Source organism: Mchenga conophoros, linkage group LG5, assembly GCF_057382185.1.
Source record: "Mchenga conophoros isolate Kocher_MC1m ecotype Shallow Benthic linkage group LG5, M_conophoros_male_GT1.1, whole genome shotgun sequence".
Taxonomy (NCBI): Eukaryota; Metazoa; Chordata; class Actinopteri; order Cichliformes; family Cichlidae; genus Mchenga; species Mchenga conophoros.
Window position 1 is genome coordinate 20,565,550 of NC_140530.1, and position 24,670 is coordinate 20,590,219.

At 45.5% G+C, this 24,670-nt stretch overlaps 1 protein-coding gene across 4 annotated transcripts in view; it reads right to left on the minus strand.

Annotated features, from left to right (window-relative positions):
• The window catches only part of celsr2 (cadherin, EGF LAG seven-pass G-type receptor 2), a 78,836-nt gene extending 54,543 nt beyond the window's left edge, over positions 1-24,293 (minus strand). For all 4 annotated transcript variants that reach the window (XM_085274047.1, XM_085274046.1, XM_085274045.1 and 1 more), the window contains exon 1: positions 20,471-24,293. In XM_085274047.1, the coding sequence (XP_085130173.1) occupies positions 20,471-24,011 (3,541 nt within the window). In that variant the 5' untranslated portion in view covers positions 24,012-24,293. The remainder of the gene's footprint in view (positions 1-20,470) is intronic.
• Between the last annotated feature and the right edge of the window lie 377 nt (positions 24,294-24,670).

Here is a 24,670-nt window from a genome sequence, read left to right on the forward strand (position 1 = left end):
GAATAATCAAAATCCTGATAATACTGAATAGTCCAGCCTAGAAGTACTTAATGCATGAGTAATACATCATCAGCATCTATTACTCACTCTGAGATAGGATGCTTCTATTCTTAGAGATATTGTGCAGATTAAAGACAGCGGTCCTACATATGAGTGTAATATGCACATTGAAGGCCATAAAATGGCTCCAAGATTCCTCACAGTGTTACCAGACACCCAGGTAATGCCAGAGTAAGCATCTGGTTAGACACCATGTTTCTGAGGTTTTTAGGGTCAGTTACAATGACAAGTTTTATCTGAATATCAACTTTCAGTCTAGTGAAACTCAGTGAAAGCAGCTCCACTCCAAGAGTTCTTCACTAAGTATTAGTATAATATTAACAAGCTTACTGTAGTGTGAAACTACTGTCAGAAGTATTACATTTATGTATGATTAACCAACACTTTACAGTTGTGTCCACACAAGGTCACAGAAAGGCAAGACGTTCATACCGCACAGTCAATCAAACAAACCACAGAGACCGCAGGCTCTGTCGGGCCAACAATAACAGGGACACACACTCATTTAATTTAAATTAAATACTCTTCCCCTGGAGCTGCCTTTAATCACACAGACTAATTACTTGAACTCTGCATGTGTGTTTGGGACCCTGATTCATTCACAGTTAACTTGTTCTTCTTGTAGCGGCTCACTCGCGTCGCTACTTTGAGACACATTTATGGCCTGTTTGTCAGTCTGTGGCTAAACTTTACAGGTGCTGCGACCTGTCGGTATGAAAACAAGTTTGAGGTTACAGAAGACGACTTGTGTTGTGCTGAATTTTGACTTAACAACTTACATTCAAATTGAAGCAATTTTCATGGAAGGTAATTAATAAAAATTAAACCACACAAACTCCTTTTAACAATTTTATGGAGGTTTTTGTTTTTCTTCTTTTTGATCATTGTTTCCTTGGGAAACAACTTAATTTGAACACACAGGAAGAGACTAAAGCCCAGCACGACAACAGGCTTAATACCCACCTTCATACCAGTGAGCAAGCTGAGCTTCTATCAACTTCTTCCAATTAAAAAGAAACGCTCAAATCAGTCTTGGACAGACACTGGTAAGTACTCGTGTGGGCTGAGTTGAAATTGAGTGAACAAAAAGTCTGTCGTGGTGGTGACGGAGCACTGCGGCCCAGTTCCCTGGCAGACTTTAAAATTGCCTAATATCTATTAGATCAAGCTTATCCAGTTCCTCCTTAATTAAAGCTAAGAGGACTCAGTTTGGTGTTCATTTAATTCAGAAGCAGGAGTCTCGGGTTCTTTTGATCAAAATGGGGCGCAATAAAATGTGGCCTGTTTGAATTAAGCAGGGCTGAAAGGTGAAGCACACTCAGCTGCGGTCTGAATGGAGACTGTTGGCTGGTTAGTAGGTGGAAGTGAGGCATTGCACGGAGGGGTAGCTTTTTCATCCCATTACCCCTAACCCCTCCTCACTCCCCTCCTTTACTGATCCCCTTTAGACAAGCAAAGGCTGAGGCTGACATCCCACCACCCCCACCACTACCAGTACCACAACCCCTCTGCATAAAATGCTCTAACAAATCCTGCCAGGCTTCCACCCACCAGCAGCAGCTCACATCATCATCCACTCATCAGAAATTGAGAAAAGCTTCTCAGGAAAGACCAAAGGCTCAGTCACACCACAGGGAGGTTGCACAGAGCCACAGCTAAGATTTTTTAACACTGAGTCCAACACTCCACAGGTTCCCCCACAAAGACCCACCAGCTTAAAAACTTAAAACTGACAATCGACAAGACTTGGAGAATTTTCAGAAGACTTTTTTTCTAAATTGTACCCTATCAATCGCTTCAAAGGTGTCTTAACACTCAGCAATGATCCCTAAATCTCTGAATTGTATTTTTTATTCAAACATATATAAAATCTGATGTTAGAGCTTCAGAATAAAGAACTTTGCATTTTATGGAAATTATACAGATGATGCATAATGTGTCAATTCCTGCTCTTTAGACACATTGTTTGGCCTTTTATATTTACTTTAGACTAAACAATACTTTTTGCTTCTTCCTGTTTTCTGTCTATATTTCATCTGCTTTTGTCAAATGAAATCTAAACACATATTTTTGATTTTACTGCCAAACACACTTCTATGAGAAGGTTTAACATATTTGAGTGGATCCATTTATATGCACAATGTGGAAAAACATACTGGGCCACCTATATATTACGCTGCCAGGAGCTGCTTGGCCTCGGACACCCATGCCGTGAAGCTCCCAGCGCACAGTCTTTGTGCTGATGTTAGTGCCAGAGGAGGTCTGGAGCTCTGCAGTTACTGTGTCAACAGAGCATTGGTGACTCAGAGACCCTGCTCTTTAACTGCAATTTGGTTTTGTTTCTAAATGCTTCCACTTTGCAATGACACAACTTACAGCTGATCGTAGTGTAGTGAGCTCTTTAAAACAACTGATCAATATAATTCTGTCTGAAACATAAGGTGGATTGTTCCTTACAAGCCTAAACTGTGGAACAGCTTACCGTGCTCTTTTCACACCTTTGACTCTTTGACATCCTTTAAAAGCAGCTTAAACTCATCTGTTGAGAAATGCATTCTGGGTAGTGTTTGTGTGTCCACTTTACTTTGGCGTGGGCTGGTTTTTAGCTATTTACCTTTGTTAAGGACTCTTTGACTGCTCTTTGTTTCAAAATAAACTTTATTTACTTACTAATAATTTGTCTGCTTGTCTGAACAGGTGACATGATAAGCTGTGATCATTTCATTGCAGTGCAGCGTAATGTTCTGTTGGGAAACCTTAGGCCCTGACATTCATGTGGAGGTTACTTTGACACGTACCAACCAGCTAATTATTACTGCAGACAAAACACACCCCCTCAGGGCAGCAGCAGCAGCAACCTCCACACTGCCAGATCTCAATCTGATCAATCAATCAATCCTTAATTATTCCAGACTCATACTCCATAGAAGCAAAACAAGTCACATAACACAAAAAGAAGAGAAAAACAAATTTAAAAAATACACCTAAATCACTTTCCCATGAACAGACAACCACGCCAGTGTCTCCACAATGAACACTGACTGCATGTGGTGCCAAACCTTATATCCGTTAAGCCCACAGTGATCTTGTTCTCAAAATTGTTAAGCCTGCAAATATATACAGTAGATTTCTTAATAGAGCTTCAAATGTACTGACTCCTAACATTTCACTTGCACTGAGAAATCTTGGTGTCTTTAATATTAACCTCATGGCGTTGAGCATCATCGAGCGGCGGCACAAGCCCAATTCTCTAAACTCCCACCAAGCAACTGTAGCAATGCCCCAGCGACAAAAAGCAGGTGGTTTTAATGTTGTGGGATGATTTGTGTGCATTGAGCGACACTATCCGCTATCATCATACATTTATATTGCTGTCTTCGAAGTCAACACAGCTGCGGAAGTAACAGCCTGGAGAGAAAAGCAGGGAGAGCTTCTCTAATCAAGAGAAACATATTTGAACAACTGCAGCTCAAAGCCTTACAGACGGTGACAGGCGACAGAAGCAAATGTGCGCTTGGTTTTTGTATAGCCCTTCCAACCTCAAGTGCATTGTTGGGAAAAACAACACAACTGAACACAAACAGCTCGTGCTTTAACAGAAAGCCCACTTGCAGCTCTCGCACGCGGGAGGGAACGGCCGGCACGCTGAAAACTCCTACGCAGCAGATTTACTGCGATCTGTATCTGAGCAGTGTTAGAGCCATTACGTCAAGCAGCAAAAAATACACCGAGCATCATAACTACCCGTGAGCAAGTTTATTTATGTGATTTGACACAGTTTCATTAAGAAAATACAAGTTAAATAAATTTTGTTTTTATTGTTTTCTGCAGAGCAGTTAGGTTTAAATAGAAAGAGACCAGAGATCAGCTGTAATGATAACCACACCACAACAACACATTTCCTCCACCGCCCGTGAAGTCAATAATGAAAACTGCTTGTGTAGCTCAATGTCAACCCAAGGATTTCAATCCTGGGGAGTCGGAGTAAATCCCTCTCTTGATTTCTCCATTCCACAGGAAAGCTGACTTGGCTGGAGAGAGGCCATCAGTACTCATTTGTGGACCCTGCCAGAGCATCCCCTGATGACACTTTTCTGCTGTTTCTGAAAACCTGCAACAAGAGGGCAGCCCACTGATTTCCTTTCCTCTACAGCGAAGCGGCTTCAGAGTCACAGAAAAGAATTCGAGCTCCTCGAATCTGAACATTTACATATCAAAGAAAAACCAATGTCAGCGCAACAGTAAAGAGACATTAGCATGCAGAGACGTGACCAAGCAGGAGGCCGCTACTCAAACATACCAACAGCGAATGATGTTGGATCCTGAGCATCCAACAGCAAAGTAACAACTGTCATCCAACTGAGATGCTTTGAAGCAGGAGTCAGCAAAACAGAGCCGGTTTCTGTCTTTGATAGCTCTGCTTTAAAAGAAAAAAAGAAAAAAAAACTTTGCACACTGTGACAGGGGAGATATTTTTAGAAGACGATGTGGAAAACATTCAGTCCAGATCAGGAAAGGTGCTAAAAGTAAAAAAAGAACCTAAGTGAACTCTAAAAATAGTTATTCATTCATTCAAATGCCACCAGACTGTGAAAGTGTAAACACACCATTTCAGCTAACTCAGGATGACACCATCTGTGTAGTTAGCTCCCCACCCTTCAGTCTGTCTTAACATAATTCAGTCAGCAATGAAACCTCTTAAAATTCTGCACTCCAGGGTTCACCACCTCTACCAGTCGCACTTCGTACCCTCGTGTCTAACGGTCCTGTGTTGACAGGTTGAACTGCAGAGCTGAAGCATATGAAACCAGGTCACTGTGAAATCTCGGCCTGGTTCAGTACTAAATGAGTGCAATGTAGCGTAAAGGCAACAGGCTGTTGAATAAACATAATCTGTCACGTTCACAGTGTGAGAAACGTCTTTTCTCGTAGTGATTTCTGGACTCGGGTGGAGCTTTGGTGTTATCGTCACTGCACAGGAGACAAGAAAGTGCTCTGTGTGTTGTTGTTGTCAATGCTGTTGTTGTTGGAGAGCTGTGCCTCCCAGCCCTGATGCACCCCCACAGCATAGAGAGATAAACTTTCAAAGTTTTTCACACAGTTTAACTGTCGCTTATGTTGTTTTTGGACAAATTTGCATTTCATCCACCAGCTGTAGATTTAGACAGTTTACCATTTCAAATTCACCTTTTTCAACCCTTTAACTATTACTTGTATCCATTTGAACAGCTACATTTATCCATCCATTTTCTTCTACTTATCCAATTCATGCTCGCAGTGGGCTTTTACTCCAGCTGTCATATGACTGGAGGCATGGTATGCCCTGAACTGGTCACTACCATATGCATTCGCTATAGTCCGACCGATATAAGGTGTTTGAGACGGATAAGGATATTTGGTGAGCCAACATATCGGATCCTTTTTCACATTTTTTATGTGGAGTTAGTTGTGCGCTCCACTATCGTTCCTGTAGCAAGTACGTCTGATAAGGACTCACTGTACTTGAGATTTATGTGTTGTTGTTTTTGTTTGTTTGTTTGTTTGTTTTCTTGGTGATTCACCAAAAGCTTTCTGCAACAGACTGAACTGCAAACCGTGTAATACATGAAGGAACAGCAGGTCTGGTGAGACTCTCCCGTAGCGGACAGGACTGGTGCAAACAAGTGGACACAAAGGCACAAGGAGGTTAGAGGGGTGGGGGCGGGCGGTGGGGGCAGCAGCAGACAGAGCCCACTCCGATTGTCTGCTGGGATCTCGAGGACAATGCAGGACAATGCTACGATATATGCAAGCACCGCAAGGCCTCGCCCCAGCGATGCGCCGGCCTTAATCCCAAACATGATTTCCCCTCCAAACACATAGATGATGTCATTCACCCGCCCCTCCACCCCATCTCACCCGCACCTTCAGTCTGCACTACCTCACCACCTCTGGACCTTCAGCGCAACCAAGCGTGCAGCAGCGAGGCCCACGGGAGGATGTTTTGCTGCCAAGAAACATGCGGGCGGCAAGAAATTGGAGACCCTCTGAGTGCATCTGTGTCACAAATCAAAGAGCTTAAAGAGGACACTATCAAATGTCCATGTGCTTAAAACTCTCTGGTGCTTTCAAAGCAGAGTGCCTCTGAAGTCTCACATGCACTTTAGCGTTCAAAAACACAGCGGATGGAAACTTTATATCTGCAGTCAGGTGTCGGCCGACTCTCTTCGTGTCCTGTTAAAATGAAAGCAGCCGGCAGGACAGGTCAGTGTGTCCCGCAGCATTACAGGTCCACAGAGAACCTTACATGCTTCACTGGAAAAAACGGAGATGCGGACAGTTGCTCTTTAGAACTTTATGGGTCTCCCCTCCCCCCCTATCTTTGCTCCACAAAAGAGGCCTTACCCCCTCATCCCCACCCACAAGGAATTTCTCAGGCATTGCTGGGTTCTCCATGACAACTGTGTGCTTAACAAAGCATTTCTCTTAGGCATTCTTCCTTTCACAGGGGAGAGAGAGAAGGGGAGGAGGGGGGACAACAGTCAAAGGAGGGAGGGAGAGGAAGGGGAGGACGGGGATAAAGAGGGAGGGTGGAGGAGCTCGAAATGATGGGAGGGAACAGTGGAGGTTGCAGGGGTGAGAGCCATAGACCCGGGCAGATAGGAGAAAAATGGGAAATGGTGACAGGCAAACAAAAAGAGGGAAAGAGAAACAGGATCAAGGTGATAGGTGATGTTAAAGGGATAAAAAAAGAAAAGAAACAGTGCTACAAACATTCCACGCAAGCCTGCGAGTGTGACTAACGCCATCCAGGGAGGGAGGCAGGAAGAATGGAAGGAGTTAGCCGTTACAGATGACTCGAGCTTCGTAAGCAGTGACTTTGATTCCTGCGAATCGAGGGCAAGAGGAAAACTGAAATTTATCAAACATAAAGAGCACAGGCTCTACTAATTATATGAGAGTGTGGAGAAAAGTAATCAGGGCGGTCCAGCTGTTGAGGCCCACACACACACACACACACACACACACACACACACAGAAATATACCAGATATGTGCAGCTTGATGGGCTAGTGTAACAGAAGACAATCCCCTCGAGAAAGTCCAACCGCAGACAGCTTAAAGGTTTAATAGATCCTAATGAAATTACACACACTGTGAATGAGTTGGCTGTTATATACATGGCACTTGGTGCAGCAGAGTCCCCACCATTAAAATTCCTGCCATGTAGTTTTATCTGACAAAAATAAAAAAGCCAACATGGAATTCAAGCGTCTGGATATCTTATGTGCCAAATTATCTTTTGAGAAAAAAAAGGCAAAATCTTGACTCATTTGAGCATATTTGTCGCCTTCCCCAGTTGGTCGAGCTTAATGCCAGCGGCTTTGGCTCGAACACACATTTGACAGAGTAGCAGCTTAACCTTGCAGCATCCGCAGCCACTTCAGACTCACACTTGAAAGTTAAAAGGGTGTTCCCTCCATACAGTGACCAGACAGAGACAATACCCGCTGTCCACCATGTAACTTGAGCGCCTGCACAACCCGCAGTGCGATGTGAGCTGAATCGCTCTGCCGTCTTTAGTGGTGGAGGCGTGTTTGTCTGTTAAATTTTAGCACTCACGCTTTCAAAGTGGGGGCACGGTGTTGGCTCGGAGTCAGAATATGATTAAAAGGGACAAAGTGTCCTGGTGTCACACTGGGGATGAGGTGGGTACTATGTTCTAGCAGTTCGCGGAGTATAAAGCTAAACCGTGCCAGTCACTTTAGAGTGCAACAAATATGCAGGCAAATGAGCGGACCTCACATTTAGCAGTGTGAGATAATGATTAGGTACACTTTCTATATGAAAATTAACAGGGCTTTACGGATGAAAGAAAAGCAGAGAAACAATCTCTGCAATCAAATGCAAACACCTATTTATGCAGGCTCACGCTTGCCTGGGAACAGTAGATGAGGCCCCGGGTATGTCAACACTAGTCTGACAGATCTAAGGATACAGATGCAGAATGCCTAATCCCATGGATGAAAACCTGTGTCTCATGCTGCAGTGTGATGGGAATCTCTTCATAACACTTAAGCGACATGATATAAAACATGCAAGAAAAAAAAAGTCTCCATTTTGTCAAATGCTGAGTTGCAAAACAACAGTTTCCTCAAAGCTGAAATCAAAAGACATAATCCCGATTCTGTGTTTATGAGTCTATTTTCACCCACTCAGGCTCAAATACCTGCACACCACTGCTGTAAATCTGGTTCCTTCACTGGCTAACATAATTAAACTGTTATGATTACTAATTTATGCAAGTGCACACAGCCAGTAAGATCCCCAGGCTACGTGATTGTCAGATGTATTGTGAAGAACCTGCTTATTGGCTCTGAGTGATTGTAGTGCCAATTTGAATAGCAATGAGGGACTACTGTTGCTGCTGGATAACATGTATTTCCTCACTAATTATCATAAAGAAATCCACGGGTAGGGCTGCTCGATTATGGCAAAAATGATAATCACGATTATTTTCACTGAAATTGAGATCACGATTATTTGACGATATTTATTTAACCCTTTAAGACCTACTATAGAACCAAGTCCACCAGAGCTTATATTATAATTTTTTTTTACATGCTGTAGTGCCATTTGTGGGAGCATTTCAAGTTGCTATACATCAATACAACTGTTATAGCCCATATTTTAATAATATGTATGCATTAAGTCCATAGTAATTACATAAATTGCAAAAAAGTGCAATAAACTACAAAAAAAATTGAAAATCGCTTTTGTTTTGTTTACATATATTTCTACTTGGAGAAATTTAAGAGGTTTATCCCTCAAAACTTTAAATACAATAAAGTTGCAAAAAATAGTTTCCCACCACAGGAAATTTATTTTGAGTGTCTTCATAGTTTTATTTTGGAGATACAGCAATTTTTATATACTGCAGGAAAAACAAAAAACAATCCTATGATGCAAATTTGCAAAGAAAACAGCATGTGCATCATTTCACTGTGGGAAGTGTTACGAACAGCTGATAGGAACGGCAAAGCGTGTTTCTGGAATATTATGTTTTTGTTCCTGCAAGCGCTTTTTATGCAGTTTTTGCAAAGCTATATGTGGAACGAAACTGTGACCGAGGACAAGCTGATGGCATCAGATGTAAGTACAACTCCTCCGGTTTCATATGTGTGGCGCCCTGAGTATTTTGAGCATTAAGAACAAGTCTCAGATGTGTTCCTTATGTGTTCGTGCCCACCCCCCATCATCATTTTTTTGCTATTTGTTGTGACAATAGTTTGCATCATAACACAGAGCGAAAAGCTCATTTGCTCCCACCTGATGTGATGTGAGGGCGGTATTTAGTTTCGCCAGTAGGTGGCAGTGGCGGCTCAGCCAAACGGGTAACTGGCAAAATAATCCTTCACAAAAGTAACGCAGGCCAGTTATTACAATGGAAGCCGCCAGTAACACTGAATTGTTTTGCTGTGTTTCAGCGCAATAAATCTTCATGTGCACCTGAATGAACCCTGTCGTCCTTCAGTGTGTAACATAATTTGGCGAGCCACCAGCCAGGAGCAGATTTCCTGCTCCAGACAAGAACCTAGAACACGTTAAATCAACATCTGGTAAAGATGGAACAACTACAGGATGAGATCAGCACAGCCTTGTGGACACTTGGGAAACCCGAACTCACCAAGGTATGCCAGCATCTTAAGTGCAGCGAACCAGCAGGGGTGGGTTTTAAAGGACAGTCCCGACGTGCTCTGATTCGGCTGGCAGAAAGTACTCTGGACGAGATTGAAAAAACAGAGGAATCTGAAGTGTTTCAGCAGTTCATCCGTGATCTCCAGTCATTCATACAGTCATTACAAGAACATCCTGTAGCTGAAGTGAAGATACAACGAGCAGAGCTCAGTGAGATAGAAAAACTGAAACAAGAGTACAGTCAGCTCCAACAAGCTCAAGCAGAAGCACGACGTGTTCTGGAAGAAAAAATTGAAGCGTTGGGGACCGAGTTTAGAGGTGCAGCTGGGATAAGTGAAAAACAAGTAAGTCAGCTTGCACCCTTTACTACACCAGAAGTGACTCTGAGAAAAGACTTTCGGATCTGGGGTCAGATCGGGGAAGCAGGACAAAAAGACAAGTTATCTTTCACTAGCTTGACCAACCAAATTGATTCCGGGCTTAAGAAAGGCTACTCAGAGACTGAAATCATTGAAGCTGTGATTAAGGCAGTAAGCCCTGGCCTTCACCTTCGAGACTTGCTGGAAGTGAAGCGTGACCTCACACTTCCCACACTAAGAACTATATTACGGGGACATTACAAAGTAGACTCGTCAGCTGACCTGCTTCATCAACTCATGAGCATATCTCAAGACCCCAAAGAATCTGCTCAGTGCTTTCTGTTCAGGGCAATAGAACTCAGAGAGAAATTGCTCTGGAAGTCTGGTGATGACGATGAAGGGGAGCAGTTCAGCCCAGACTTAATTCAGCGCAAGTTCCTGCGCTCATTAGAGACTGGCCTCCTCAGTGAAGCCGTGAAGTTTCAGTTAAAGCCTTATCTTAGCAACTACCAAGTAACAGATGAGGTTCTAATTGAGAAGATAAATGAAGCAGCCAGCCTTGAATTAGAGCGACAAAATAAACTGAGGAGAAATACTACAGTAAAAACACCAAGGATAAATGAGGTACACACAGAGTCACAGCACAACCACACTCAGCCACCTTTGAACAGTGAACCAGACAGAAAGGATGAAACCCAGACAAAGGGGGGTGAAGGAGGTGCCACAAAGAAAAAGCAAGGACAGAATAAGGGCCTGGATTCAGAGACAGCTAAGCTGATTGAAGGCCTGAAAGCTGATGTGCTTGAAGTAAAGAAAATGTTTAATGAGACTTTGGAAGCAACAAAAGTAAGGTCAAGTATGGACAGTCGGTTCTCTCCTACAACAAGACGTGCTAGAGGTTGCCAAATGTGCAGAGAGGCTCAGCTTGGTGATCTGTGTAGACACTGCTATCGCTGTGGTCAGGAGGGTCACCTTTCCCGAGGGTGCAGGCAGGCTAGGATCACCCAGGGAAACGGGAGGGGGCTACTGAGCCGGGACCCACAGTAGCCCACTCATCACCCAGGTCCCAGGTAAATCCTGTCTATGGGCAAGACACCCCGCATCAACAAGCACCACAAAATGACTTCACACGCACTGAAACTGGCCCCAAAGAGCCAAACAGCAACAAATTGACAAGTGACACATCTAATGGTTATATACCCTCACAACGGCAAACCAAGCTCATCAGTCTCATTGGGAAAAGATGCACAGTTCAGTGCCACCTAGATAAGGTACCAGTAGAGGCCCTGTGGGACACTGGAGCTCAGGCAAGTCTGATTAACAATGAATGGCGAGAACAACACCTACCACACAGCACTGTCAGGCCACTTGCTGAGCTGTTGGGAACAGAACCTCTAGTGGCTTTAGCAGCTAATGGTAGTGAAATCCCATATGATGGGTGGGTAGAGACAGAATTCTATTTGGACTGTAACCCTGAAAATTGTCTTCTAGTCCCAATGCTTGTATCCAGTGACCCCAATGTTGCACAACTGCCCATTATTGGATTTAATGTAATAGAGGAAGTTGTGAGTAAATGGGGCAAGCGACAACCAAGCTCACGCAACGTTCGGAAAATCAGCCAAATCCTTTCAGTATCAGTACACACTGCTAAATCAGTACTAAAACTATTGCAGTCACCAGACCAAAACCAAAGTGTGGGCACAGTATTGGCAGGAAAGAGGGGACTATGTCTCGCTGCTGAACAGATTACCACCACATATGTCCGTGCACACATTGGAGCCCAGTTTTCAGGACAGAGTCTGTTATTTGTCCCGAATGAACCATCACAGTTGCCTGAGGGTCTTGTCATCCAAGAGGGACTGGTCACCATAATGGAGGGCAGGTCAGTGTACATCCCAGTCGCGATAGCTAATACCAACAAGCGGGATGTCAACTTAATCCCTCACACTGTTCTGGGACATCTGGAAGAAATAAAAGCAGTGTACCCCATCACCCCTGAAAAGACACAAGACTCAGTGGAGCAGATTTCATCACAGCCTCCTATACAGGTGAATGAGGTTATGAACACACCCTCCTCCAGCCATAAGCCACCTCAGTGGGACCCTCCAGTTAAGTTGGACCATCTCAGTGAAAATGAACAACAAACGGTGAGACAGCTGTTAAGAGAGGAATGTCATGCTTTTGCTTATGATGATAAAGATGTTGGGTGCATCCCCAGTTTAAACATGCACATCACATTGCATGACACAACACCTGTTCGAAAAACCTACATATCTGTGCCAAAGCCTCTGCACCAAGAGGTGAAAGACTATCTTCAAGACCTGCTGAACCGTGGGTGGATTTCAGAGTCTAGGTCACCCTACTCATCTCCAATCGTCTGCGTTCGGAAGAAGTCAGGTGAATTGAGATTGTGCTGTGATTACAGGGAACTCAACCGGAAGTCAGTACCAGACAGACACCCAATTCCCAGAATTCAGGATATGCTAGATTCCCTTCATGGCAGCTCCTGGTTCTCTGTTCTTGATCAGGGGAAAGCATACCATCAGGGGTTCCTGGACCCTGAAAGTCGCCCCCTGACAGCCTTCATCACACCTTGGGGCTTGTACCAGTGGAACCGCATACCCTTTGGCCTCAGCTCAGCCCCAGCAGAGTTTCAGCGGAGCATGGAGGACTGTTTAAGGGGACTGCGGGATGTAATCTGTCAGCCATATTTGGACGACAACCTAGTCCACTCTACTTCATTTGATACTCATCTTGAACACATCAGAGCCGTCCTTCAGAGATACCAAAAACATGGTGTCAAACTCACCCCACAGAAATGTGACATCTTCAAGAAAAAGGTACGTTTCCTTGGTCGGATGGTGTCCGAAGAGGGATATACCATGGACCCAGCGGAAATAGTCCCTGTACAAGCTCTGAGAGACAAACCACCATCCACAGTGGGGGAACTGAGTCGGGTCCTAGGATTCCTGTCCTACTATAGATCCTATATCCCAAACTTTTCAAAAGTGGCAAAACCCCTGTACCAGTTGCTGACACTGCCTCCAGATAAAGCACCGCCACCAGTGCCCAGGGCAAAGGGGAAAGTGGTTAAGACAAAACCGAAAGGTCGACCACCGCCTAACACACCCATTAAATGGACTGAGAGCCATCAAAATGCCCTAAATGAGTTGACTGACTGTCTAACACAGCCACCTATTCTGGGTTACCCTGATTTCTCAGAGCCCTTTGTACTCCATTGTGATGCCTCACAACAGGGCCTGGGAGCTGTGTTATATCAAAAGCAAGCAGGCAAGATGAAGGTCATTGCATATGGCTCAAGGACATTAACACCCCCTGAGAAAAACTATCATATGCATTCGGGAAAGCTGGAATTCTTGGCTTTAAAATGGGCAGTCTGTGAACGCTTTCGGGACTACCTATATTACGCCCCACATTTTGTTGTCTACACAGACAATAACCCTTTGACATATGTCCTTACGACAGCAAAGCTGAACGCCACAGGCCACCGCTGGGTGAGTGAACTGGCTGACTTCAACTTTACTATCAAATACCGGCCAGGGAAGAAAAATGCTGATGCAGATGGCCTATCCCGCTTACCACTAAACATTGAGCAGTATATGGCACAGTGCACATCAGAAGTCAAACAGGGTGTCGCTAGAGCTGCTGTTGAAAGTGCAGTATTGCAGAGGGAGAATCTGCTGCATGAAACTGTTGTTGTCAGCCTGAGTGCCGTCAGTTTAGTGCAAGACGCGGTCACACTGTCTGCTGGAAAGTCTCTGTCACCCGAGGAAATCCGAGTGAGTCAGGAGAAAGATCCCATCATCAGTCGCTTTTTACAACACAAAATCAACAACTACTTACCAAAAGGTCGTGCCCTAACAGCAGAACCCCCTGATGTCAGAATCTTGCTGAGGCAGTGGAGCAGAGTGCACATAAATGATGATGGGGTCCTCTATAGGAGAGTGAGAGGCAGAGACCAGCTTCTTCTCCCTAAAGAGCATCGTGACACTGTGTTCAGGGAACTGCACAAAGAGATGGGACATTTGGGGGCAGAAAGAACTCTGTGTTTAATAAGGGACAGGTTCTACTGGCCTCGAATGCAAAACGATGTGGAGCATTTTGTAATGCATGCCTGCGAATGCCTCAAGAGAAAGCGGCCAAGTAAGATTACCAGGGCCCCACTGACCACCATTACAACGACATTCCCATTTGAGCTTGTGTCCATAGACTTTTTGCACCTTGAGACTTGTAAACAGGGATATGAGTACATACTGGTAGTGATGGACCACTTCACACGTTTTGCACAAGCTTATGCAACAAAAAACAAATCTGCAAAAACAGTGGTGGATAAGGTCTTCAATCACTTTGCTCTGAACTTTGGTTTCCCAGCACGAATCCACCATGACATGGGCAGGGAATTTGAGAATCAGATGTTTTCCCAGTTGCAAAAAGTCTGTGGTTTACGTGGCTCTCACACTACCCCATACCATCCACAAGGAAATGGGCAAGTGGAGCGTTTCAACAGAACTTTGTTGTCCATGTTGAGAACACTAACTGACCTTGAAAAAGCAGACTGGAAGGAATCATTGACAAAAGTGGTGCACGCCTACAACTGCACTCGGAATGAGGCTACTGGGTTTTCCCCGTACTATTTGTTGTTTGGCCGTACTCCAAGACTCCCTATAGACATCTTGTTCAACTTGCCTTCACAGGAACAGCAATTAAGCTACGAGGAGTATGTGACAAAATGGCAATCCCGAATGAAGGAGGCCTATGAGATTGCATCTATGGCAGCCCAGAAAGAAGCTTCAAGAGGTAAACAGTATTACAACCGTAAGATCTACGGAGCTCAACTTCATCCGGGGAACAGAGTCCTGCTCCGCAACCTCAAGGAGAGAGGAGGCCCAGGCAAGCTTCGGTCATACTGGGAGGATACAGTGTATGTGGTGGTGAGTCAAAAAAGCCCTGACATCCCAGTTTACGAGATCAAGCCAGAGAGGGGAGGAAAAAGCCGCACAGTACACAGGAACCTGTTGCTTCCATGTGACAGTCTACCTGTGGAAAATCCACACAGACAGGAGCAAAACGAAAGAAGAAAAAGCCTGAGACAAAAAACGGTAGAAGCTCAACAACAGCTACTACAACAAGACACAGACGTAGAGAGTGAGGATGAGGGTGAGCTTGTGTGGAGGTTTCCACAGCAAAACAGTACCACCACCATTATCCCTCCAACCCTGGGATCTCTGGTGGGTGAACAACAACTGGGGGAGCCTCAAACAGCTGACTTCGACCCTTTCTTACAGGACCACAGAGAGATACACGAACCTGAGTTGCAGACAGCAGAGCAACATTACAACCACCAGGAGTCACAGGATGAACAACAAGATGAGCAAGGAGACAGTGACTCCAACAGTGAACAAGGGTTGTCACCTGTCCTCAGACACCCCAAGAGAGAGCGACGTCAGCCCAAAATGCTGACATATGATATATTAGGACAACCCACAGTCAGACAAGCTGATATGGACAGTGTTAAGATGGGAGCTATTTGCACCCAGAGACTGTGGAGGCCTTGGTGGCCTGAAGATATACCAGCAAGGTGTGAGAGACAGTAATAAGAAACTGATCCAAAATGAAGACATTTACATGAACATTGTGACAAGCAGAATAGAGCAAATGTAGCACCAACAGACAATGGACAGAATCTAACATTCATTCTTATGGTGTGTGCTAACTTGTCACATGCTGAACGTATGATGATGATGACCAACTGTAAAAGATGCCTTGATATGTAAACAAAGTTAAGTGTGGTAACAGACTAGTGTATTGTTGGCCGAATATTGAGTCTGGTTACAGTCAGAAATTCAGAGTAACAGGATGAACTTGTTTACTAACCTTGAGGGAGAAAAATGGTTACTTGGCACAACATGATTCATGATTAGCTTCTACCATGACTTTTAATTTGCTGAATGCAAATTGTTGAATTGCAATGTTTCATTGAACAGATGTCAGAAGCATGTGTAACCATAATTGTTACCCAGGGATAGGTATACTAATAGTACACAAGAAATGTACTGACAACAGCAAACATGTTCAAAGAGTTTAGGAAAAAATTTCTTTCTTTCTTTCTTTTTTTATTAAGCAGGGGAGGGTGTGGCGCCCTGAGTATTTTGAGCATTAAGAACAAGTCTCAGATGTGTTCCTTATGTGTTCGTGCCCACCCCCCATCATCATTTTTTTGCTATTTGTTGTGACAATAGTTTGCATCATAACACAGAGCGAAAAGCTCATTTGCTCCCACCTGATGTGATGTGAGGGCGGTATTTAGTTTCGCCAGTAGGTGGCAGTGGCGGCTCAGCCAAACGGGTAACTGGCAAAATAATCCTTCACAAAAGTAACGCAGGCCAGTTATTACAATGGAAGCCGCCAGTAACACTGAATTGTTTTGCTGTGTTTCAGCGCAATAAATCTTCATGTGCACCTGAATGAACCCTGTCGTCCTTCAGTGTGTAACATATGCAAAACAAATTATTGCGCTAGCTTACACGGTTCAGGTTCTACAGGGATTTAACAATAGTTACGCAACACGGAGCGTGCTGCTCTGACCGGCTTTAAAGGGTTAACAATGACTTTAAAAAAATAATATAAAATGGTGTGCAACACCACTGAAGTTTTTTTTTTTAAACTCTCTTTTCAACCAACGGCAGTCACTCTCCAAATAACTTCTGCTTAGCTTTCCGAGCTTCCCTCGGGTCCTCTTAATCAGCGGTCTCCAACCTTTTTTGCGCCACGGACCGGTTTATGCCCGACAATATTTTCACGGACCGGCCTTTAAGGTGTCGCGGATAAATGAGGGAGGGGCTAATAATCGGCTCAGTCATTTTTAATGATCGTTGAAAGCCCAGATCGTAATCGTGATTAAAATTCGATTAATTGAGCAGCCCTATCCACGGGCATATCAAACCCACCTGAAGAAATCTTAGCAAATCTTAGCAAGATAAAGTTTGATCACCTCTATGAAAGCAGATATTAGCCCGTCCCGGGTAATCATTTCTGAGGCAAGCTTTCCAAGTCAACACTTTCTCCTTCTGTTTACTGTGCATGACCTCTTTGTACAGATACTGTTTCATTTTGGCCACATCACTTTAAATGTGGTTTAGTTTCAACATTTAGCTTTATAAACACTACATCCTTCCATCCTCTTCCGCTTATCCAGCTCAGAGTCGCGGGCGGGCTGGAGCCTATCCCAGCCGCCATAAGGACAGGTCGCCAGTCTGATGCAGGGGTAACACAGAGAGACAGAAAACTATTCACAATCACACCTATGCACAATTTAGAGTCATCAATTAACCTAACCCCAGTAACTGCATGTCTTTGGACTGTGGGAGGAAGTGGGGTACCCGGTGAAAACCCACGCAAACCCCATGGAGAACATGCAAACTCCACACAGAAAGGCAGGTGGTGGATTTGCTGCCTGGGCCTGCTTGCTGTGGGGAAACAGTGCTAACCACTGCTTCAGAAGGCCAATGTCGTCTGATAGTGATTTATTACATATACATATATATACTGTACTGGCATGTATGTTGTCTGATATGAAAACATCTTTTTACAAAAACAGTAAGAAAATAAAGTTTAGGTCATTTCTAAACTGTGTATATCACATCACAGAATGGTGGTGAGGAGTCATTGCTAAATGGTAAATGTACTAGTACTTACACGGCACTTTTCTACTTCTACTACAATTCTCACATTCACACAGACTCTATCCCATAAAGCAGGCGCTAAACACACACTCACACTCTGATCGGGAGTAATTTGGAGTTCAGTGTCTTAATCAAGGACACTTGGCCGTGCTGACTGGACGAGCCTGGGATCAAAGCCCTGACCATCCCGCTGGCAGATGACCCGGTCTGAGCAACAGCCACTGCCCTTCTCATTGCGATACATTTCTAACCAGATTGTTAAACACTGCACATTTTTTCATTTAATAGTTGGGCTCTTCGAAACTCATTCAGTGAATAATTAACCTGCAAAGCACAACCGGGGATCGTTTAATGTTCTTTGAATCACACTGCTCAGTTTATATTTTTAAGAACTAGACCAAAAACTGTATGTGCAGTTTGCAGCACTTTGTATATTTCATGTGGTTTTCCTAAATGCTTAACTGTGCAACAAGGAGGTCTTTTCAAACTTTTTGTCGTGCTGAACTACAGTACAAGTTAGGAATTTTAGTCAGTATGGCAATATCAAAATCGACAAAATCCAACGATCACTTCAGCAGTTATTTATGACATTTAAGTCACAGACTGTTTTATATCTGAGATCACTCAACAACAATCCGAGTGGAAGTGATGTGAATAATATTTTGAAAAGATAAGCGACACTCAGTGCAAAGGGTTATTTTACCAAACCTAACTTCGGGGGGATGGTGTGGATTATTTAAAGGTTACCTTCTCAAAGATGGTGCATATGAAACACTTTAAACTTAAAGCAAAGTGTTGCCACATTTAAACTATTACATCTATTTCGGTGTGAAGAGCGGTGCCCAGAGGTGATGTTACTCACAGTCCAACAACGTACAAAGGAGCCCATCAAAAATCGTCCATCATAAGGGGCCTCTTAAACAGTAGCATAAAGAGAAAGATAATGGGAAGACCTGGGAGGTCCCTGGAGGGGAAAGCCTTTGAAAATTGGGGTCAGCAGGATCTATAGAAGGAGCTCATATTTCTGCCCCATCTCCTCCTCCAGCAGCTCCTGTCTAATGACTTTTCTGCTGGTTTACAGTACCACTGTATTTTCCAACTTGTATTCACTGTACATACACACAAAAAACTCCTTCACCTCCCCTCTGTCCTCCAGCCTTCCTCTATCTCCTTCTGTCTCCTGCAGGGGTGCTGACACATAAACCCCAGCAGGTGCTGGACGCACTGGGGGGACCACGGCCTCTAATTGGTCTTTGGTGGAGTCACAGCTGTTACCCCCAACCACAGCCTGGTATGAGCTCAAGCGCCTGCCCCTTAATCGACGGCTTACCATTGTTCTCCAGAGAGTCGAAGCTCAGCTCAAATCTATCAAAACGACTACCCGCGCTAACCAGTCCGTGCAACACCCGTCAGCCAGCGAACGCACACTTCTGCTGCCATCAAAGAAGACCAACACAAAGGTTTCTGCCAGCCTTAATCTGCTCTTTTCCTGTTAAATTGCTATTTTCATCTTTAACCTTCATGTCCAATCTCTTAATACTGTTCCCAGCTCCTTTCCCCCTCTCTTAGCTTGTGCCAAGGTCAAAGAGAAGGCAGATTTACAGCAGATCACACTGCGTCAAATAAGCTCCAACAGAGGGTAAAAACAACACCGTCACCACCCCTCCTTCCCATCGCCCCTCTCCACCCACACACAACCACACACTTTTTTTGGGTGCAATTTAGGTTCAGTTTCATTGAAGGAGCAAATAAAACTCTGTAATTTGTGCTGACACGCAAAATGAACAGTGCAGGGGAGACAGACAGTTCAAGACATGCAGAGTAAGAAAAAGAGAACAACTGAAGAATGTCTGGAGCTCATTTGAGACCTGCGTGACATTTCCTTTCCCAATTCATGAACAGAAAAATCAGCAAATTTCGTCGATGTGAACTTTATGTGATTCAAAAGCATCATCAAACCAGGATTATCAGTTTTCACCATCCTGGCTGCTATTGAATGTAAGCATTTTCTGTCAAATTAGAACAAAAGAACAGGGCTTGACACACACATCAACTCTTCATTCAAACAAAAAAAACCCCACACTAACAAACAAAATAAAGCTGCAGATATGAACCATTATTGAATTATGCCTTTCATTGTATGACGGAGTGGGCATGACGGACAATTATGGGACATGATCAGTCTGCCACTGGAGACTCTACTCACTCAGACAAACAGCTATTTATATCTTGACAATAGACTGAGCTAAACCAGGATTGTGCATATAACCAGGGGACTAAAATACATGTGTCAGAAGTCCCCCATTAAATCAGCCAAATTAAACAATTAATAAGAAAGGAAATGCTTTAGTGCACTTTTATGACCCTGAGTGATTTTTCCTGTAAAGTGGAGTGAATTACAAATATGCTTCAATGAATATTAATCCTCCTTCATGAATATTTCTATTATAGGAGAATCACGCTGGAATACTCAAGCCAAGAGAGACACACTTAAGCCGTCATCACTTCCATTACCCAGTGAAATGGAGAGAAAATGTAAATGAAGAGACACTACGCGTTAATAGAATCAGTAAGAATACACCCCTGTAAGCCTGCACTCCCATTACTGCGCTTTTTTTCATTCACTGGGTGGAGTGGAGGTGGATTACAGAGAGTTATCTAACAATCTCACCTGACACTGAGATCCTCATGGAGGCCTCCAGGGGCCGGTTGTTATCCAGGGCCTGGCTCAGCTGGATCTCTCCCGTGCTTTGGTTCAGGAGGACCAGCTTCAGCTCGTTTCCCACGTCAAAGCTGTAGTGCAGCTGATCGGAGACGTCTGGGTCGTACGCGGGGATGCGCCCGATCACTCCAGTGGGAAAACTGCTCGATTTGTCGGTCACATAGTTGTTAAAGATGATCTGGAAGTTTTTGAGGACTGGCGTGTTGTCGTTCTTGTCCACAAGTTTGATGTGGACTGTGGCTCGGCTCACGAGAGGCGCAGAGGTGGCCTGGACCACAATGACGTACTCAGACCTCAACTCATAGTCCAGGTCTATTAAAGCAGTCAGCTCTCCGGAGAAGATATCCAGCTGAAACACCTCTGGGATGTTTCCCTCCACTATCTGATACATAATCTGTGCATTGCTGCCTTCATCTGGATCTGTGGCTGAGATATGTGCAACCACGAGGCCTATGGGGCTGTTTTCCTCCACCATAATGTCAAACTCGTCTTTCTCGAACACAGGAGGGTTGTCATTCACATCTAGGATTGTTACTTGAATGTTTACTGGTGTTTTCAGGGCAGGGATACCTTTATCTACTGCAAATGCCTGCAGGGTGTAAATGGGCACATTTTCTCTGTCAAGCCTGCGCAGAGTGCGAACAATGCCAGAGGTGGATTCAATTATAAAGTCTCCATCGCCATCCTCCCCACCCTGGAAGGTGTAGAAAACTCTGCCATTGAGGCCAGAGTCTCTGTCTGTGGCAGAAACCTGGACCACGCTGGTGAACACGGGCACGTCTTCCATAATCGCACCAACGTAGTGATCTCTGAGGAAACGGGGAGAGTTGTCGTTCACATCGTTCACAAGTATCTCCAGGTAGGTGGTGTCAGATTTCTGTGGGATGCCGTTATCCCGCGCAGTGATGGCCAGCGTATAGGAAACCTGGTCCTCGTAGTCCAGTTCCATCTGCGTGGTGACAGCTCCCGTGTCGGGGTCGATGTCAAACTGAGGGATGCTGTCATCCATGAAGTAGGTGATGCGCGCGTTCTCGCCCGTGTCCTCATCTGTGGCACTGATGACGACCACGGTGGTGCCCACGGGCTTGTCCTCATTAATGCTGACGGTGTAATGTGAGCTCTGAAACACGGGCCGGTGTGTGTTGGCGTCAGTGACGTTAACAAACACCTTGGCGGTGTCAAAGCGGGTGCCGTCGCTCGCCGTGACAGTGAGGACGTACTGGCGTTCCAGTTTGTAGTCCAGAGGCAAAGCCAGCGTAATGAGCCCACCCCCGCTCTGGCTCGTGATGGAGAATCTGTTGCGGGTGTTTCCACTCGCGATCTGATACGTCACCACGCTGTTGATGTCCTGGTCCACAGCTGACACGGTCACCACGCTGGTCCCCACGGCCGCGTCTTCATTTAGTCTCATGTAATACGCCTTCTGCGTGAACTCTGGGTTGTTGTCGTTGACGTCCAGGATCGTCATGCTGATGCTGGCTGAAGATGACATGACGGGGTAGCCGTGATCACGTGCCTCCACTCCGAAGTTGTAAAAGTCCACGCTCTCCCTGTCCAGCTCGGCTGCGACTACAATCCACCCCGTGCTGTTATTGATGGAGAAAGGGAAGTTTGGTGTGGTTTCAGTGAGCCGATACTCCAGCCTGGAGTTTTCTCCAGAGTCTGCATCGACAGCCTGGATGTGGATGATGGAGTAACCCAGCGGCACATTTTCCAGCACGGTGGCCTGGAATGGCGTGCTGACAAAAATGGGGGCGTTGTCGTTAACATCCAGCACCTGCACCGTAACCAGGCCGCTGATGTTGGACAGCGGTGGGCGTCCCCCATCCTGAGCTCTGATTCTCAGCGTGTATTCTTTGTTTGCCTCATAATCCAGGTGGCTCACCAGGTCCATTTTACCTGTCTGAGCATCGATATAAAACTGCCCGCGGGTGTTTCCGCTCATGATGCTGAAGTGAACGACAGCGTTGCTCCCTCTGTCCTGATCTGTTGCGGTGACCTGCAGGATCTCTGTGTTAGGGGTCATGTCCTCGGGCACCTGGACCACGTAGCGCTTTTCACTGAACTGAGGAGCGTTATCGTTATCATCTTCTACCACAATGTGAACAGTAGCTGTGGCGCTTCGGGGCCCGGGGTCACGACCTTGGTCATTCGCCTCAACTAACAGCATATAGGCTTCCACCTCTTCTCTGTCCACCAGCCCCTTGGTGCGAATTACGCCAGACCTGGAATCAATCTCAAAGACATCATTGGACCCATTATTGTTGAGGATGTTATATAGGATGTTCCCATTAATGGGGGCATCTCCGTCTGTCGCCCTCACTGTTAACACCTCATAGCCTATTTCTAGGTTCTCCCTGATACTTTCCTTATAGTCCTGTTGCTCAAACACAGGGCTGTGATCGTTAGTGTCCCTGACTGTGATAGTGAGTGTGGCCATGGCTGTGCGCCGGGGTGTGCCGTGGTCCACTGCGGTCACACGAAACACATGGGTGTCTTTTGTTTCCCGGTCCAGCACTTCTACTGTAGACACAGCACCGCTGGACGGGTCCACAGCAAAAAGATGGTTCGAGCGGCTGTCAAAGAGAGCTTCAATAAAATACTCCAGCCTGCCTGCCTCGCCTTCATCCACATCCACTGCTTTCAAAACAACAACAGGAGTCCCGGCAGGCTTATTCTCTGCCACAGACACTTGATACATTGGTGGTTGAAACTGGGGGCTGCTGTTGATGCTTCTTCTACTCCTGCTTAAAATCCCTGAATCAGACTGAGCTGCCCTTTGTAACAGCTTCTCTATGTGACCCTGCCTAAAGGGGCCCTCTCCCACACGCCAGTGGATGGAGATGGGACTGACTTGAACATTCAGCCCACTACCTGTGAGTACATCACAGAGGACGTCCAGCTCCAGGAGAGTGTCCTGCCTCCAGCACAGCTTCTCAGACACAAACAAGTTCCCGTCGTTGAAATAAAACTCACGGCTGTTGGTGACTTTGCAGCGGATCGGAGGGCCAGGCAGTAGACCTCCCACTGGGAATAGAGCAGAATCTGCTCGGTGGCACTCTAAGCTGTGATGGCTGTGGGTACTGAACAAAGTGAGGACCTCCATGTCCCACTGAGGTTTTCTTTTACGCGTGTTTGAACAGTTCCTACCGTGTACATGCACCTGGTACTGGCTGGTGAGGAGGTGCCTGTAGCCGGAGTCCGCGCAGTCCTCCACGGTGTACAAGGTGAAGGGGTTTGAGCGCAGCGAGGGGCACTTTATGGAGCCCGAAACAAACACGATGCCCGCTACCGCGTCAGTCTCCAGGAACCCCTCGGTGAATTTTGGAGCCAGCACCTGATCCAGAGTGCACCGCGCGCCCCGCTCCGCGCCGGCCACCACCGCGCTCGCTCCGGCATCCTCACCGATGTGAACAACGTAACAGCGGATCAGTGGGACCAGTTTACAACAGCAGAGTAACAGCAACAAATCCCATTTAACGAAGTGCATCGCTCCTCAGTTTGTGCGCCCGTGTGGCGAATTCTGCGGCTCCTAATTTCTTTAAACTTTCCACCGGTAAGTTTCCCTTTGTTGAAGAAGAGCCATGCTCTCAGCGGGCGCACTCCTCTCCGCTCACTCCGGCTGACGTTTTTAAGAGGTTAACCCGCAGTAACCTTGGCCGGAGCTGCACTCACATCCACACAAACGCACACACACACACTCACACACGCCGGCTACAGCAGCAGCAGCAGCAAAACCTCCGCTCCGTCCGCGCAACTCAGCTTCAATGAGAAAAATGGCTCCTTCACCCCCCCAAGTGTCTCCAGGCTCCTCATTATAATAAACCTGTGTGTGAGAGAGAGAAAGAGAGAGAGAGAGGGAGAGAGAAGCTCTATAGGGGTCTGAGGACTTGACAGAAAGCCTGCCACTGGAGATAAATGGAAACTTCCCATAAGCGTCATTAATTAACGCAGAACAACAGCAGCAATTCAGAGTCGGATTAAGGAGTTCATTAGACAACATTCAGTTCATTAGTATAGTATTAATGCTGCACTCACTAATAACAATTAAGAAGAACCGTTTTGATCACGCCCAATACCCACCACTCACCTCCGGAATGGTTTGGCTCATTAACCGGTCGGAATTCCTTAAATTGTGGGTTTTGGCTG